Source organism: Cryptomeria japonica, chromosome 5 (genome assembly GCF_030272615.1).
Source record: "Cryptomeria japonica chromosome 5, Sugi_1.0, whole genome shotgun sequence".
Taxonomy (NCBI): domain Eukaryota; kingdom Viridiplantae; phylum Streptophyta; class Pinopsida; order Cupressales; family Cupressaceae; genus Cryptomeria; species Cryptomeria japonica.
Window position 1 is genome coordinate 454,474,016 of NC_081409.1, and position 19,067 is coordinate 454,493,082.

The following is a 19,067-nucleotide window of genomic DNA, read 5'->3' on the forward strand; positions in this document are numbered from 1 at the left end:
TCGCATCATAATGGTGAACTTGAGTGCACCAGAAATAAGTGATTTTATTTTGATTTTTAGGAGGCCTACTTGGGGATTTCATCACCCCAAGGGAGGAACTCAACTCTCGTGTTTCAACGGAGTATAAAAAGTGGGGGGTGAATCTAAAGACACCCCTCTTGGAAGTGGAATCCTATCAATCTTGGCTAATCCCTAAAGAGATTTATACCTTTTGGGAAGTGAAGGTGGAGACTGGGTTACCATCTCCTCCAAGCTATTTGACATTATTCTCTTTCATCTACAAATTTGGGCCTCACATACCTTGCGTATATAAAGGACAACCCCTAGTTGAACTTGTGAAGCCTAGATAAATAAAAATAAAATAAAAATGTCATCTTTTCTTGTGGTGTCGTGTGCGTACAAGGATTGATAATCCCACTTGAGTAGGCTTGTTGGTGTGTCTTATGTGTTTGAATGTTTAAATCACCTTCCCCACTTAAAACCAAAAGGGGACACATCATCCAAATTGAGTCTCAGGATTTATGTGTTTTGCATCATTTCATTGTGTGTTTTCATATTAAATCAAAAAATCCAAAAACAAAATCTTAAAATTCAAAAAAAATCAAAAAAAATCATAAAACTCAAAAATCCAAAAAGAAATCATAAAACTTAAAAATCCGAAAAAAAAATCATAAAACTCAAAAGGCCAAAAAAAATAAAAAAATAAAAAACTCATAAAAAATCAAAACATTTTAAAAATTAAAAAAAAAAGATATTTGTTTAAGTCTAGGTGTCGTCTAAGTCAATCTTTCCACATCATTGCCAAGTCAAATCTTCCATCCATAAGCCTCATCATATCCATACCTCTTATCATAATCATCCCCTTAATCATCGCTATTCATCCCATCCTAATCACTCCCCTTCATCCCAATAATTATCTCCTAATCATCTTCCTAATCCCCCTAATCATTCCTCTTATCTCAATCATCCTTAATCCATCTATAATGCATCATTTAGTAACCTAATCCTTATCAATTTTCTTAATCCAACCAAGTTCTTGATTCTCATCTTAATCATCTTCCATAATCCACATCAAAATCGACTTCTTTTCATCAAATCCATCATTTATCTTTTTTTTAATCATGTTCTATCCATTATCATCCTTAATCCCCATCCTTCATCATCACCTTAATCCAACCCCTTTGTCAGTTTAATACCATTCTAACCAAATCCCAATCCAATCCATCTACCCCTTCATCCAAAACCAATCACCTATTAACCATTCACTTATCTCAATCAAGCCTTCAATCCCCAATCCCTAATCACAAATAATCATATCAAAACATCTAGCATCCTTCACATTCCAAACCTCCTCCATCCTCCAAATAAAAATCAAACTCTCTTAACCAACCTTTCCTCCATACTTGTTCCCAATCCTCATCAAAGATCTCATCTAATTCAAATCCAAAACCCATATCCAAACATCATGGGTTGGTTTGAAAAAATAGTTATGGAAGTTCAAGGATCTATGTCAAACACCATTCCTCAAACCATGCCTCTAACCCAGCCAACCTATCAATCATGCCCATGTAACTCATGCATGCCTCAAAGCTATGCAACTTCCATCTATTCATGTCTCCCACCCCAACCCACCCACCAAGTCAATCCCATAACTCCACATCCATCTACCATATCCCCATCCATTTTACCTCAACACATTATATCTAATCCCAATTCATTTCACATCTCTTATCCTTCCCATACCTTTGACAAGAGAAATCCATCTTATTACCCATCCATGTACCCCTCTAATCCAATATGTATACCTACATCTCCCCCCCCCTATCCACATCCCAATCCCCATCTTTTTACAACACCTCCATCATATGCACTCACCATCCAAATCCTTTACACCATATGTCTCCAAGCCTTAATCCTAATCCCTCAATCCATAATCCCAATCTTCCATCTAATGCTAAACCTCCACATAAATCCTAATCCTCCATGTCAAGGTCAAATCACTCCATCTCATATTCCCATTGCATTTTGAGAGGAAAATATCCCCTCTGCCCCATTGCATGATCCCCTTCAATCTCATGATCCACTTATACCTTTCACTCCACCAAATGATCTCATCCCAAATCAAGATCAAAGTATTCCTTCCTCTACATGTCATGATACCAATCCATCTCACGATCCTAATATTCATCCTAATCCCACACATGATCATAATCCTCCACATGATCCTGGTCCTCCACAAGAGCCCATCACCCATATCCAAGCTATCCATGATCCCCATACCTATCAACTTGGCTCTTCCACCTTCATCCACTCTGGTTTCCTTCAAGAGATTACAATCCCCTGCACCTTGTTTACCCCTCAAAACGAACTCCCATCTTGTTTCCAAAATAATAAGTATCCTATTAGAAAAAGAATTTGTGAAAAAATGAATTATCAAGGAAAAGGTTTAGGCTTCCATGAATAGGGTATATTGAAACCCCTTCAAGTCAAATAAAATGAAAGTTCATATGGCCTTAGCTACAAAGCTCATGCTCAAGATGTTGGTATATCTTTCATTCCTCCTAAATCCAAAATCCCTTTGTATAAATCAAAGTCACACCATCTCCCATCTTCCACATTGATTTTGGTCCTTTACGTCCAAAATTTCAATCCTTCGCCATCCACATCTATTTTGGGTCCTTATGTTACAAGGTTAAACCCTTCATCCCTTCCATCCATCTTGGCTCATTACCTCCCTCCATCACCTCAAATGATCCATAAGAAATATTGACAAAGGTACACATCCTTGAATCCCTTCCCACACTCTCCTTCCACCATACCTTCCATAAAATCTCTAAGTCATCCAGCCTCATGCACCCATCCGATTGTTATTGGAAGCAATTTGGCTGCCAAATCTAAAATGCATAAAGCCAAAAATCCATAAAAATCCAAAAATCAACATGTCTCATCAAAAAGACATGCTCAATAAAAAAAAAATGTGGTCCAAAAGAAAGAAAAATCCAAAGGGCCACAAAGACCCAAAAACAAAACATCAAAAACCATGTGGATTCCCAAGCAACTCATAGAAGAAATACATCTCAAAGTAAAATCCAAATTGGCATCCAAACTTGTTAACCCAAAAGCTCCCTCCACTCATAAATTCTCCAATCCTCCATCTAACAATCCTCCATCTTCAAAATCCATTTTGGGCCCTTACGTCTCAAAATCCATTATCTTAGCCCTTCATCTATTTTGGGTCCTCATGTCCCAAAATCCACATTTAATCCTCCATATAATTTAAAATCCTCTCCTCCACAACTCCACCACCCTTCAAGGTGTGTGTTGTTGCAAGGTGTGTGCCTTTGGTCTCCTTGTGTTGTACAACACAATGCTCAGGTTTTTGACATGGCTTAACCACCTCCTATGGATTTTATAAGTCTAGTGGTTGTATCAGGCATTAACAAGTTGATCTTTTGGTGCAATGGCAACCACACTTGTAACAAGTGGTATCAAAGCTTGGTCATAGGTTCAAACCCCTCACTTGTGCTGGGGGGGATTGTTGCAAGGTGTGTGCCCTTGGTCTCCTTGTGTTGTGCAACACAATGCTCGGTTTTGTGACATGGCTTAACCACCTCCTGTGGATTCTATAAGTCTAGTGGTTGTATCAGGCATTAACAGGTTGATCTTTTGGTGCAATATCAACCACACTTGTAACATGTGTCAATGTTGATCTTCCCAACATCCCCATCCATTTATCACAAGTCTTCCAAAATCCCATCCATTATCCAACATCCATTTTTCAATCACAATCTTTTAGTCTAAACTTTTGCATAAATCCTTATCCCCCTCCATCCCCCCATCCATTCCATCTCCCCATCCACTTCTACCAACATCTATGAGCATACCTCCAATTATATTGGTTCAATATAGCACATATTTAAGGGATACCTTCCATGGAACAAGATGCTTAAGGCCTTCCTCCATCTCCCTATCACCTATCCACTAGCTTCCAAATCCACTTGTCTACATCCACTTTTCCTCATCCTTACCCATCCCAACTATTCCAAAAAACAAAAAAAAAGGAAAAGAGTAGAGAGAAAATTATCCATCCAATTGTGAAAACCACTTCTTTTGGTGCCTTGGGTAGGTACCATGATGAAAACTTGGTAAACAAGCATCATGTGTAAATCCCCCATCCTATTGCACTCTACACTTGGGGGCAAGCTTCATCAATCCTATCCTGCCATCCACATAATCCATTTATCCTCCACCCACTATCCATAATCCTATCCAAGTCCATCCTCATTCCCCATCTTTGATCTTGATTATCCTATCAATATCCTCCACCTCATATTCCACATTCTATATAAGTCCATCCTCCCTTCCTATTTTTGATATTGTCTATCCTATTTGTATCCTCCATCTCATATTCCCCAACCTATCCAACTACATCTTCCATTCCTACCTTTGATCTTGATCAAGATAGAAGAAACATAATCTCCATGCATTCTTTGGAAACTACAAGCATTAATTCCTCCACCATTCATATTCATTACACATTATCCTTCCATCTCATACATCTTTATCCACCATCCTTCCATCCTTAATTCCACTACCTCTAGTGTGGGACATTTCACTACTTTGCAATATAGTTCTTGTAGATTCATCCACATATCCTTCCTCCTTTATTCATCATCTCCTATCACTATCAATCCACTTAATCTCCCCCATCTCCTATCCAATTTTGCAATCTCTCCATCCATTCCATCCTTTTACCAATGTTGGTTCTCCCTTGTCATTGGTTCCCATTCATTTCCCTATCTAATCAATTTATCCACCATCCAATCATATTTTATACAATACATTTATCCTCCATGGAATCCCATCCTACAAATACATTTATCCTCTTCCCATCATACAAATCCATTTATCCTCTTCCCATCCAATTCCTTTATCCCTATATTCCAAAAATCCCAAATAAGTCCAATCAATCCTAATCCATGCAATCCAATATTGCAATCTAGCCCATCATCCTTAATCAATCCATCATCTTGATCCATATCAGCTAATAATCCATTAATCAATCTTTAATCCAATCATCATCATGGTATGTATCCTTCCCAATCCTTGGGTTATGCATTGTTCTTATCATTAACTTTGATATCCTCTTTATCAATCATCAATCATTCAATCAATTAATTGGTTTTCAGCTTGACTAGGGGCAAAAATTTGGTTTTCTTTTGGTTTGTTGTGCATTCTTTCTTGTTTCTTGTGTGTGTTATCATTGTTTTCATTACAATGGTCTTTGCATCCTATTGCCACAAAGGCATCATGGTCTTCCATATCATGGTGTCATAAGGCATATGTTTGCACCTAACCTTTTGGATCACATACTTGGCACATAGTCATCCTGATTCCTCATACCTTGGTGCATAACATCAAATACAATATCAAATCTAGGTTGCTCATACCATTACAACATGATTCTCCTCCATTTTTCTTCTTATCCTTCCCTTCATCATTCTTATCATATTCCCTTTCACCTTTCATCGTATAGTCTTATCAATTTCGAGAGCACACTTGTGATCTTGGAACCTGCATGTCCTCTTGAGGGGGCATACCACTACCTCCTCATCATCCTTCCTAACTCACCCATGACTAGGGCATCATACTACTTGTCCTTATTCTTTTTCTATCCACTATTTTTATTCTTCTTTGATATAACATCACTTCATGATGTTATATCAAAGAGGGGTAAAATGTAGACACCTACACTTGACCTTATCCCATTCAAGCCAATTATTTATTTAATTAATCCTTTATATTAACCCACAATCTTTAATTAAATAAATTTACATTTATTTTTATTTTAGCCTTCACCCTTAATTAAATAAATTTATTAGATTTAACATTCACCATTAAATTTAATTTACATTTATTTAATTATGTCTAAACTTGTCTACAAATCCTCCTACTAAATCAATTATTTTTAATACCTACTTAATTAATTAATTTAAGCTAATTAATCTTCTTACCATTTTCCCTATTATTAAATTCATCCACTCATTCTCTCTCCTCATGTCACATCCTCCTAACTTGCCCACTTGGATCCTAATCCTCCATTATCGCACCTAATCCCCTCACTAATCATATGCACATTCCTAATCTCCAAGATTAAGAATGAGTCAACAACATGTCATAAATGGCTCTCCCATCTCACTTCCCAACCTTAAATCCCACCCACTTTTGTTTATCCAAGGAATTTTGAGTTCCTTGAATCTCCCCATGCCCCCTCTTCCCAAGGAATTTTTAATTACTTTTATCCTTTATTCTTCTAAGACTCTCTATTTCCAAGGAATTATTAATTCCATTTGTTCTTCCCAAGGAATTTTTAATTCCTTGTTCCTCTTCCAAATGTCCTTTGCCCCCTTCCCCATGTCCTTGAGGAGTTTGGAGTCAAGGAATGCCTTTATGGCTAAATCTCTTGGATCTCCCACTTGTCCTCTCCTCTCACATTCAATTGTGGCCCTTCCTCATCTTTTGATCTCCACTATCCAATCTAAATTTGAAAATCTATAAATTGAGGCCTCTTCTTTCATTTTAATCATCACTTCATATGCTATAATTATAATGTCCATTTTATCACTCAAACATCCTTATCATGTCATCATGTTGTTGGATCAATGAGCAACCACATCCAACCCATCATCAACGTATCAACATAATAATCATTTTGAGGTTTGCATGTTCTTATTTGAATAATCTTAGTTTATATGCATATTTCATTTATTACATTTGCATTCATTCACCTCTTTCATTCCATCTCGCATTTTCCCCTAAGGCTTTAGTTTATTCACCTTCCCTACCCCTCCCTCTTTTCCCTTTCATCTTATAGTCCTATCCATTTCGAGTGCACGCCCATTTTCTTCGAACCCATATGTCCTCTTGAGGGGGCATACCATGGCTTCCTCGTCATCCTTCCTCAACCCTCCAATGACAGGGGCATCATGCTACTAGTCCTTATCTTTTTCTATCCACTATGTTTTATTCTTCTTTGATATAACATCACTTCATGTTGCTATATCAAAGAGGGGTAAAATGTAAACACATAAAATTAATTAAATTAATATTTAATTAATTATCTCATCGTATAATTAATTTAATTATGTTAGCCCTTTAGTACCCCTAAATTAATTAAATCATATTTAATTAATGGCCCTTTTCCATTTCTCCTAAAGTTAAATCATATTTCAATAAATCAAACGGAGCCTTAGAGAGTATTTCAATTATATTCCTAATCCCAATTAGCCAAATTAATTCATAATTAATTAGGCTAATTTTGTGATTCCTACAAACCTACCTTTTAATCTCCTCATCAAGCTAATTAGCCTAATCCTAATCCCTGTTAGTATTTATTTAATTTTTAAATACTACACACCTACCCAAGTTCACATGTGACTCACAAGTCAACCTACCCCTTACACATGTCATAGACATGTCACTTTCACTATCCCTCTACCTTTTCAACATGTGACTCACAAGTCACCTCATAGCCATCCTATCTCTCACATGCCATAGATATGTCCCTTTAATGAGCTTACCCTTGCACCCCACTTCTTCTTGTGACACTTGTCACAAGGCTAAGCCTTCAAATTCGGGACCACACTCCCTTTTAATCTCAACCCTTCACCTGACTTCCAATATTGACCATTCGTTTCTAAGCTCCAAACTCTATAAATGCAAGTCTTCACCCATATCAAATCATCCACTTTTCATATCTTCATGTTGGCCAATTATCCATTGATCCATCATCCATTGTATTACCATGTTGCCCTCTTGAAAGCATAATCATTATCATAGCACCCTCATCATGTCAAAATCCCTATCCACACATTTGTATGTTGTTATGCAAATGTGAGAAATCCACATTTCAACCTCGTCTATCTCTCCCACTCTTCATTTGTCAACCTTGGAGCGGTGAGGTTCGTGAAGACGAGGAGGACAAGGAAGAACAATTGCAATGAAAGCGTCATGAATGAAGTATAGTTCATTTATTTTTTTCATCTCTCATATGCTTTTATTTTAAATCTTTCTTGATATCACATTTAAAATGGTTTCCATTTACATTGAAGACTAACTTTGCTAATCATTTTAATGATGATACAAGGGTTAATTGACAAATACTATGTATGGTGGAAAACATGTGGAAAGTTTCTATTGCATTGTGTAGCCCCTTCACACCATGGTTTTCATTTTAAGTCTATTGTAAAATCAACAAGCTAGTAATATCATGATATGTGCCCTTAGCCTGAGGATTTCAGATGCTAATTTTTGGGGTACTATTGTAGACACCTAAAATTGATCACCTTTGGTCAATTTACCCCTATTTCATATAATCCCCAATCATCTATATTAATTAAATAACATCCTATTATTAAATTAATATTATTCATTTTCTTATATTTTTCCTAATTCCTAGCATAAGGTAAATATTTTTTCTAATTATTTAATTCCATTCCTATCTCATTTCCTCAAAAAAACTAAATAAATAATTTTTATTTATTTAATTTCCTCTCACATGTCACATCCTCCATCACTTTTTCTTTTCTCCTAATCAACTCCACTAAGCATGTGCACACACATGATCCTTGATTAAGTGTGATCAACTCTTCCCCATCACATCAAGCACATGGGCCTCTTACACAAACACATGGGCTTGTCCCCTCAAGTACCCTCTCCATCTTGTCAATCACACATCTCACTCTCAACTCACCTCATGGTGCCACTTGGCACCATACCATGAAGTGAGAGGACCAATATATCCTCCACCCTAGATCTTTATCCTCCATTGTCCACCATCTATTTAATCTTACCCTTAATCTATATAGTCATTTTTATTAAAAATGTTACCCATTTTTCATTAAAGCACCATTATGTTGTCAAAATTTTGAGTGAGCACACATCCAACCAAAAATATTGGGAAAATCTACACAACAAGGGGACCAACATTCTTCGTTTTTTATGGATTTCATGTTGATTTAACTTACTTTTCGCCTACTCTCAATTATTGTTATGTTTTATAATTTTGAGTTGATTTTGTTTCAAATTTTATTCCTTTTGGAATCACATTTCATTACACCTATCCCCCCACACCCTTGAATCATTGGGGTAGGCGTTCCAACCCCTCCGGATTAGAATATCACTATCTTTGAGATTTTTTTGGCATCTAATCCATTTTAATGTGCATCTTGTAATTGGTTTCCAAAGACTAACATCCCAAACCATTAACATATCTTCTTGCACCACCACAATCAAAAACCATATTTTTTCACTAATATAGGAATACTTCAATTTTCTAAGGACCAACTAATCTTTTTGCTATGTTTGGGTTGTGTGTGTTGATGTATGTTGTCTCCTTCCATCAAAAGGTAAGCTTGGGGATCAAAAAACTCACACATCTAAATCATGTACTGTTTATCCTAGGGGTACTAGCTTGTGTGTATGCTCTATCCTTGCATTCTTGTATGAGCCTAGCATTTCCTTCCCTTTAGGAAGCTTGCTTGGGGATTTAATCACCCCAAAGGATGACCTCAACCACATGCATCGATGAGGTATATAAAGGGGTGAGTGTGAAAGGTATAGCTCTATATAGTCATGTTATGTCTTTAGTGAAATCCTAAAGCTTGGGTGATACCATGATAGGGATGCAGGGTTGGTTTGAGTGACTTAACTGACATTCCTAACACACACATGGGATAGGATGGTGTTCACAAATGTGTCTCACATACCCTTCTGGTATTTAGAGGACTCACCTAGTCTCTTGTATAAGTTAGTATACAAACTTTTGGTTGTCTCTTTGTGGTGCAAAGCATAGCATCATGCTCAAATATACTCACAATGTACTTCCTTGATTAGAGATAATAGTTATTGGGCAAGGCTTGTTAGCCGCTCGAGGAGAGAGAAATGTTGAGCTCTTATACTAGTGGATCCCTATCTATCAACTCTCAAAAGAGAGGTGTCCCACACCGATCTTGAGATATTCACGCTTGCACTATGGTCCCACATTGAGTTATCACCCCCATCTGACTAATCATAGGATTGTGAGTATTTTTGGTATGTCTTCTTGTGCCTATCCAAATCTATCTCTAGTTAGTCCAATCTTAGTCATCCCTTTCTCTTCTTGTTTGTTGTATTTAGTTATTTTTGTGGTAAATTGAGTCAGGCACCCCCTAGTCTGACTGATTCATTGTTCATTTAGTAGGATTGTCTTTCCTAGTTTGTTTTCCCCTTTAGTGGATCTACTCTATGTTTCAACGGGTTTTTCATTAATTTGGTGGATTTTCTATTTCATTCGATGGGTTTTCTCGGTCAAATAGTCTATCCTAATCAGCGAGAATGTTCTATCTTTTTGTGGACCCACTTATTTTTCAACGAACTTGCACAACCTAGTTAGTATCCCCTTTCAGCTAGATGGCTTTGTCTTTGAGTGGGTTTTTTGAGACTTTATTTCAATGGTCATTTTTCTCACCTCTTTTTTCCAACTTTTTAATACCATGGCCCATCCTAATCAAAGCTTAATTCACATCCTAGTCTAATCTTAATACCCATCCTAATCTAAGTTTATTTTACATCCTAATCGAAGCTTGTTCTATATCATATTATAAGCTTTATTTCATCATCCATCTTCATCCTTCATCGCTATCTAACTCATCAACTAATCACCATGTTGAAATCTTATTGTGATGAGTTTGTCCATCCTAAATTTTCTTCCACTCCATACCATTCTTGTGATTGTTAGAGTCTTGTTGATCAAGACAAGTATGAAATAGACCATCTTGATGCCATCATTGCTAGAAAGCTTGTACCAAGTGTCTTCCAAAGCCTAATAATTCATCCAAGCTACCCCATCATGCCTCCTTGCATACCCACTATTAATCCTTATCATACCTTTGACGAGGGAAATCCATTATGTCACCCATTTAAATCTCCCCCTTATCACACACCCACATATACACCTCATCCAACATCCATGCTTCTATCTTCTTTAATAGTCATATCCCAATCTCCATCTTTGCATTTAGTACTATTTATTTCATCCCTAGTCCAAATCTCCCTTCCCATTATCCCCAAACCCATTTTCCAATACATAATTATCATCCTCGAATTACTCCTAATCCTTCGATCCATCACCACAATTCATACAATATTCCTATTGCACCATCCATTCCCTCCTACCTTAGTCCTCCACCCACTTTCTCCTACCTCAATCCAATATCCAATCCATCTAATCCTAATCATCTAATCCATACTCCTAATCCTATTCTCATTCATCCATCTATGTTAGATCCTCCATTTTATCCTAACCATCCACCTAAACTAAAAATAAAAAGTATCTCATTCTTGAAGTCCTCCAAGGACTAATCACAAAGAAGCCATCACAAATTCTAGATCTTAAAGTTGTGTAGTCATCACCCCACTCCATCATGTGAGGCCAGTAGTGATGAGGCCTCCAACCTCCCACACTTACCATTCCTCTTCCACCTTTTAACACTTTCAAAACCATCCCATCCCATCCAATAACACCATCCAACCCCAATCCCCATATTATCCTCCTAGCATTAATCAACCCCAATCTAGTAAAACTCATAAATCTTCCCTCCTCCCATCCACCCCCATTGAAGAACCTCCCATCCTTCCATCCATTCCATTTGAAGAATCTTTCTAACACTCCTCCATTGCACCATCCACATTAATCCCATCATGCCAAGATCTTATTCCAGTGCATATAAAATATCTACAAACCTAAATCAAGATCCTACTATTCCACCTAGTCCACCCCCTAAATCTATTTTGGGTCCAGTCTATGTCCCAAAATTCCACATCCTATGTAATGTCCCCTTCTCAAACCTGATCGTTCCTGTGACCGTTGGCCTTTTTCTGGAAACCCAGAGGCTAGTCGGAAGGTAAAATTAGGGTTTCCTATTTTTGAGGATGTCCTTGCTCAGAGTTGGTGGATTCAGTGGCGGATTCTTTCTGGGTTTTCAGAAAGCTTCGCGGTGGTATGTTCGTCTTGGCTTTCTGAGCATTTCCAGGAATTTACTATTTTTAGTAAATTCTATTTTTGGCAGTAAACAGGTTGGTCTCAGGCAGTTGACTTTCCCCTTCAGTTGACTCAAGTGGCGTATTCAGTTTCGGGCTTCAGAATGCAGTTTTGGAGAGTTGAGCTCATTTCACTTAAAAATAACATTATAATTTAAATGTTATTTTATCACCTTGGCCTAGTCAAATAACTTAATGATATTTTAAAAGGTGGACTTGAAGGGTGGCGCCATCATTGAGGTTATATTAAAATTATATTGAATTTATCAAAGTCAAAACTAAGCCTTAAGGAGGACGCATTTATTTAAGTGAGAAATTTAATGAAGTCAAAAGTAAAGATGCTTGGAAAAGGACGCCATTTCTTGGGATTAGGGTTTTGACTATGGAAAAGAAGTTAGGGTTTCAAGGAAGGTCAACAGAAACTTATAAAAGACAGCCTTGGGTTCTCATTTGAGGATCTTTGGTCTACAGTATTGTTATGTTGCCGGTTTGGCTCTGGGTTTGCTTCGAGGAATGAAGGCCTCCTAGCTCAGGCATCGCTTCTTGTTTGTGAGACAACAACTAGTGGTGATTCTTAGTCAAGTTTGTGAGTTTATTGGAATTAGTGCATTGTAATCTGCACTTGTCTAATTAGGTTCAGATTTTGCATATTAGAGATTTCTGGTTTTCACATTCTAGCTTCAGCAGATTCAATGTTTTATTCACAAATCCAAAAAGACAAAAAAATTGGTTGTGTGTATTGTTTATTTCCTTTCATCTAGTCAAGGCGCCCAAGTATGCAAACTTGTAGATTTTTTAGAAAAGGATTTGATTTTTAAAAGCAAAATCGCCCCTGTGCTGGGCCGTACCATTCTTGGTTTCAATGGGAATTGTGCATTTCTTGTAATCTGCATTTTAAGTCTGTTTTATGGTTCTTAGTTGAGCGCCTCCTTCTCATTAGAGTTTTGCAATTGATATCAAGCATTTTGGATGAGTAAAGAGCGAGTTTTGAGCATTTCAAGAAATCTTCTGTTGCTGGTTATTCATTGAAAGTTGCAGGTCTGTTATACAATCTTGAGAAATCTGCTAAGTTCTTCATTGGATAGTGGTGAGAAATCTTCAAAAGCATTGCGGAGACTTCAGTGAAGATTGCCCAAGTCTGGAGAACAAGGTTGGATCTAGTTATTGCCATTTTCGTTGATCTTTACTTCTCAGCAACTAAATTCATGAATATTGTACAACTCTATTATAGGCTGATTTATATTGTTAGCAAGATTTCATCTCTTGAATTGTAAGCTGGCATTAGTACTGACAGCCATTAGATTCTTGCTTTATCAGATTGTAATAGTCTTTTTACCTTCAGCATTTGATAGTGTATTTAATTCACCTCCGCCCTATGGTAGCTACTTTCCCACTCTGGATTAGCAAGCACATTCTGGGTGTTGAGAATTTCCAGTTTTCAGCATTTCCCTTCAAGCATTGAATTTTGTAATCACTCCGCCATATGGTCGCCCCTCACTCCAGTCTGGATTAGGTAGCACATACTTGGTGTCGAGTTCCCTTCTAGTATTTAGAGTAAGAGATCCTCTGACCATATGCTCGCCATCATCGGCGCCATCCTTGGTTAGAGTTACAGCATAAGCAATTTGTTTTAGATCCTCTGACCAATGCTCACACCTTGCCCACATCGGGATCCTGGTGTACATTCTGGTTAGAGTTGCTTTTGCACGTTTTGGTTTATCCTCTAACCTTAACGGGTGCATTGATTGTAATTTGCAATTCGTAAAAATCGAAAAAATTTGGCTCGGAATATTTCATCCTAACTCCACCATCATATCCACATCCTCCATTCATCTCTCCTCCACTCATTCAACACCCATCACAACATTATTAAGGATATCCATCTCCTCTTTGATGTTTTTTCTCATGTAGTTACATCCTCTTCTTCAAATGTTGTGAGGGCACATTTAGATTGTACTCTCATTCCTTGTTTGCACATACATTTGAGTCAGATGTCATCTTGAAGATTCTTGAGCAACATTTAAAGGATTTATTTCATATTCATTTTTGGATTATGTTCTACATCTATTTACACAAGTTTCTAGATTTTTACCTATGTCAATATGGTCTAAAACACCCAATTTGATTGTGGCACCTTCTAACATCAACATGGAAACACTTGAGAAGAGTTCAGAGACATCACAAAATCTTGATTTGTATTCTCTCATATACCTTTCAAGAATGGGAAGTCATCCTACAAATGTTTGGTTCAAATCTTTGCAAGGACATCTTAATTTTGGAATGTTGTGTTGAAGCAGTAGTCCTACTTTTATTGGTAGAGTATGAGATAGGTATGCACACGATGTAGGAGGATGATCCAACTAATTAATAAGGATGGATTGTAGGAGGAGATAGGTGGCATGAAATTCAAGTAGAGGAATACTAGAGATTAGCAAGTAGCATAGTTGGAGCAATAAGGAGCACACCATCCGAAAGGATATATGAGAAGTTGGCAGATAGTGGAGTGATAAGGAGGAGGAGGATGCCATATAGGTAGAGATAGGAGTTGCAATGTCCAAGCTAGACAATAAGTAACAAAAGGGGAGCAATAATGAGGAGAATACACTACAAGAGGACATATGAGGAGTGACATTCAAACTAGAGATTCAGTAGTATGGATTGTTAGTTAGAGAATGTTTTCTTGTCTGAATGTGGCCCATAAATAAATGCCCAATAATGTTTTTTTTTAAAACCTTCCAAACAAATGAATAAAATGAATGTATTGGAGTACACATAGAGAAAGATAAAACAAAAACTTAGTGTATAAGAGTATGTGTGATGGATCAATACAACATCACATCAAATCGCATATATTGGAAGACGCATATATGAAATCACATGAATGTAATGGAGTACACATATATAAAGAAAAAGTAAGGACTAAGTGTATAAGAACATATGCGATTGATAGAAGTTGAAAGTACAAATCAGAAGTCATGATAAAAATTAGAATACAATCATATAAAATCACTTCAATAAAAAAAAAAAACATGTAACAAAGTATTCTCCCAAAATAAACACAAAATACTATGAATGTCCATGTAACTAAATTTATAAGAATGTACAATTCAATATCACATCAAATTGCATATATTGGAATACACATATATAGAATCACATTACTGTATTGAATGACTGTATTGAAGTACACAAATATAAAGATGAAGTAAAGACTAAGTATATAAGACCATAAGTGACAACAAAAGTTAAAAGTACAAATCAGAAATCATGAATAAAAATTATAATACAACATCATATAAAATTACACTATGGTCAATGATAAATACATGTAACAAAGATATCCCCCAATAATAAACACACAAATTTCACCACCATTACAAATGGCGATGTAAAGGAGTAGACTTTGAGAAAGGGGAAAATAATCGGGGAGCTTGCTTGTGCTTTCAAACACGGTGCTCTGAAGGTAATTATCAGATCCTCCTCGCCGGTGACTGATTTTTACGTGAGGTGGGAGGCATTCGTTTATACTCAATTTGAGCATGCATTCAATTCAACACATAATCAGATTTGATTTATGTCGGACAATCTGTCCGTGAAGAAGCTTTTCTATCGAGGAGTTACATCAACATCCGCGATGCTTTACAGCGTCCACATACTTGGTCTGTGGTTAATTAGATCGTGCGTCTTTACCCACATGTGGTAAAGTCAAATCGGAACCAACATGTCAGTATCCACACCCATGGCCCTGTTTTCATCCCCCCACATATATACTATATACAGAGGATCGACAGAGACTTGATTATGCCATGTATGGACAAACTAACTGCCTCTCTCACCCACAGAATAAACCTCCTCATATGGATTAGCTTTAGACTTCGTAGTTCACCTCTCGTTGCCCTTCCAAATTGTAGTTAAAAAGATCTATCTATCTTATGTGGAGGTCGAATTTGTGATAGAGTTCACCTGAGCTTTTCCACGGGGTCCTCGCGTCCTAATAAACAATCGGTACTCATTGAAGGTCATTGGCTGATACAATGGCGGCGACTCATCAGATACGATTTGTGGGGCAGGAAAGAGTATCTTGTTTCCGTCTGGATTGTAGAACAACGCAATCGACAGCCTGTCTCTTTCCGAATTCACAACCACGCGGTGCTCCACGCTCTTGTAAATCCCGTTGCTCAATATCTGCTCATTACAAATGCCAATCAATAAAATGATGGAAGGAAGATTTTTAATGGCACCCACTAGACATTAAGATTCAAGATTATGAACAAGAAATATTTTTAATGACATTCACGAGACCAAACAGTTTATGAGACTCAAGATTGTAAACAAGAAAGATTTTTAATGACACTCACAAGACCAAACAACTTCTGAGACTCAAGATTGAAAACAAGGAAGATTTTTAACGATGCTCATGAGACCCAAAATTGGAAATAAGGAAGATCTTTTATGATGCCTATGAGACTAAACAGTTTAGGAGACCCAAGATTGAAAACAACACATTACTGACAAACAATGCGTGGCTCAAAAAGAACAATGAGAAACAAAACAACAGTGGCCAAAAAATGAATATTTTTATTAAATCCACGGAACCAAACAGTTTATGAGACCCAAGATTGAAAACAAGCATTGATCGCAAACAATGCATAGTCCAAAAAGTACAATGAGAAACAAACAACATGTGGGCTAAAAAGGAAGATTTTTAATGCTGCCCATGAGACCAAACAGAACAAGAAAGGTTTTTAATGACACCCACAAGACCAAACAGCCTATGAGACCCAAGATTGAAAACAAAGCATTGGTCACTAACAATCTGTGGTCCAAAAGTAATCAAAACAAACAAACATGTGATCCAAAAAGAAAGATTTTAAATGATGTCAACTAGACAAAACAATTTGAGAGACTCAAGATTAAAAACAAGATAGATTTTTAAATGATGCCTACGAGACGGAACAAATTATGAAACCCAAAAATTAACAAACAATGCATTGGCCACAAACAAGCCCAAAAAGAACAAGGGGAAAAAAACCAAGGCTTGGCCCAAATGGAGTGTTGTTGTTGTCGTTACCTGTAGCTGATCCCCAATGTTGACAATGAAGGCGTGGGGACAAGGCTCCACAAGAATCCACCGGCCATCCTTGCGGACCTCGAGGCCTCGTACCGAATCGTCTGGCAGCAGCACTGTCATGCCGCCTGGATCTGAGTGGGATGACAAGCCTAATGTAAGGTGGGGCTGAGGACACTTTGGATAGTAGTTTATCCTCATACACTCCCCTACATTCTTTCCCCCAAAGGCCTCTTGCAAGTAATCCTCCTCCAGCCCCAAATTGGTAGACAACACACCCAGCAGCATCTCGCACAACAGAGCTACTTGCTTCCCATATTCGTCCATGGTTTCTCTGTCGCAATCAATACAACCAAACGTCACCTCAAATGCCCACATGCCAAAAAAAACACCCACATGTACATGTACATGACAATTAATCATTATACTATTCAATCTCACCCTCTAAGTCAATACACACACTTTGTACCTCATCTTCCTCTCTCTTTCTTTCTTTCTTTCCCGCCTCCCTCTGTTTCCACCACCGGACTTATGCAGAACCCTAATCCGATTCTTATTCCCAATGCCCAAACAACAAATGCGGACAAATCCTAAAGCGTGGGTTTTATATTCCCAAACCTTATCGTAAAGTGGAAAAAAAAAAATCTAATACGACCTTCAACGACTTTAGCGATGTGCCATATTTCTACTCGATTTCCCGATTCCCAAGCCCAAACTAACTCATTATACCGGAAATAAATAAACAAAACGACTTTCGAAAAAACTAATGGCAAGGCAATACAATAATACAATACCTGTACAAAACGGGCTTAGCAGGCCATTTGTTGATGTCCTTGATAGAGAGAGGCAACAAGTGGAGAAAGAAATAGTCCCCCCAGTCGAGAATTGCTCCCTTGTCGATACCCAGTCGACTGCCATAGCCCTCGTAAGTCTTTGGGGAATTCGCATAAACTTGCTTCTCTTCTAGCGGCAAACTGAAAAACTCCCGCGCCACTTCCCTTGCCCGCCGCATAAGCTCTAGGGGCACCCCATGATTGAGCACCTGAAAAAAACCCCATTCTTTGCACGCCGCCGCAATCTCCTGCATCGTTCTCTCCCGCCCCCGCTCTCCTACTCTCACTCCACCCAGGTCGATCACTGGTATATTCACTTCGGAGCTTGTAGAAGGATCTAGAATTGCAGGCCTATCATTCTCCGGCTTGATATATCTCGGCGGCAACGCCGTTATACCACTCTCTGCAATGAATTGTACCCTCTGAATTGGCTCCGGCCATTCCGCCTGAGGAAGCGCCCCGCTAGTCGTTTCACTCCCCGATCCTACCCCTCCCCCGCTGCCACCCGAGAGGGCCATCATCCCATACACACAATTCCCCCTGCCCTGTCACTCCACTTACATAGCAACCATGGCGGACCAAGTATTCCCTTCCCCAAACGTCTGAAAATGGGTAATCTTAGAAAGTGATTCCAGAGGAAGATGAATCAACCAACGTTTTGTAGATGATTTCTGGCGTGGAAATGCAATTGCAATTGAAAGAGCAGCACAAAACATGTATTTGTTTCTTTTCTTCTAGGATGTCCTCCCTCCGACTGGTGGGCCGCCAAAAAAAAGGATTGGATTGTTTCAAGGACCGGCCACGGCCATACTTGTTTATTTCTTTCTTCCCAGTGTTGTTAATTTGAACGTGTGGGAAATGGTAGGTCTGTGAGTGAGATCAGTCGAAACGCATTATGTAAGATGACGGCGTGTTGTGTCGTGAGGTGAAACCCATCCATCCATCCATCCATCCAAACCTAGGGTAGAGTCTATCGTAGCGTTTTATGGCATGTGCGTATTAATGAGGAGTTTCGTCAATGCGTGGGAACCTATAGAACGTGGATGACGTTGTGTGGAGTCACAACGTACAGAAATACAACAATATTA

At 38.0% G+C, this 19,067-nt stretch overlaps 1 protein-coding gene across 1 annotated transcript; it reads right to left on the minus strand.

The window, feature by feature from the left end:
* Window positions 1-15,323: 15,323 nt before the first annotated feature.
* Window positions 15,324-18,852, minus strand: LOC131060831 (jasmonate-induced oxygenase 2). The gene is made up of 3 exons (XM_057994252.2): window positions 17,941-18,852; window positions 17,150-17,480; window positions 15,324-16,263 (listed from the first exon to the last, which is right to left on the minus strand). The coding sequence occupies exons 1-3, from the start codon at window positions 18,498-18,500 to the stop codon at window positions 16,009-16,011; spliced, it is 1,146 nt and encodes a 381-aa protein (XP_057850235.1). The 5' UTR covers window positions 18,501-18,852; the 3' UTR covers window positions 15,324-16,008.
* Window positions 18,853-19,067: the final 215 nt, after the last annotated feature.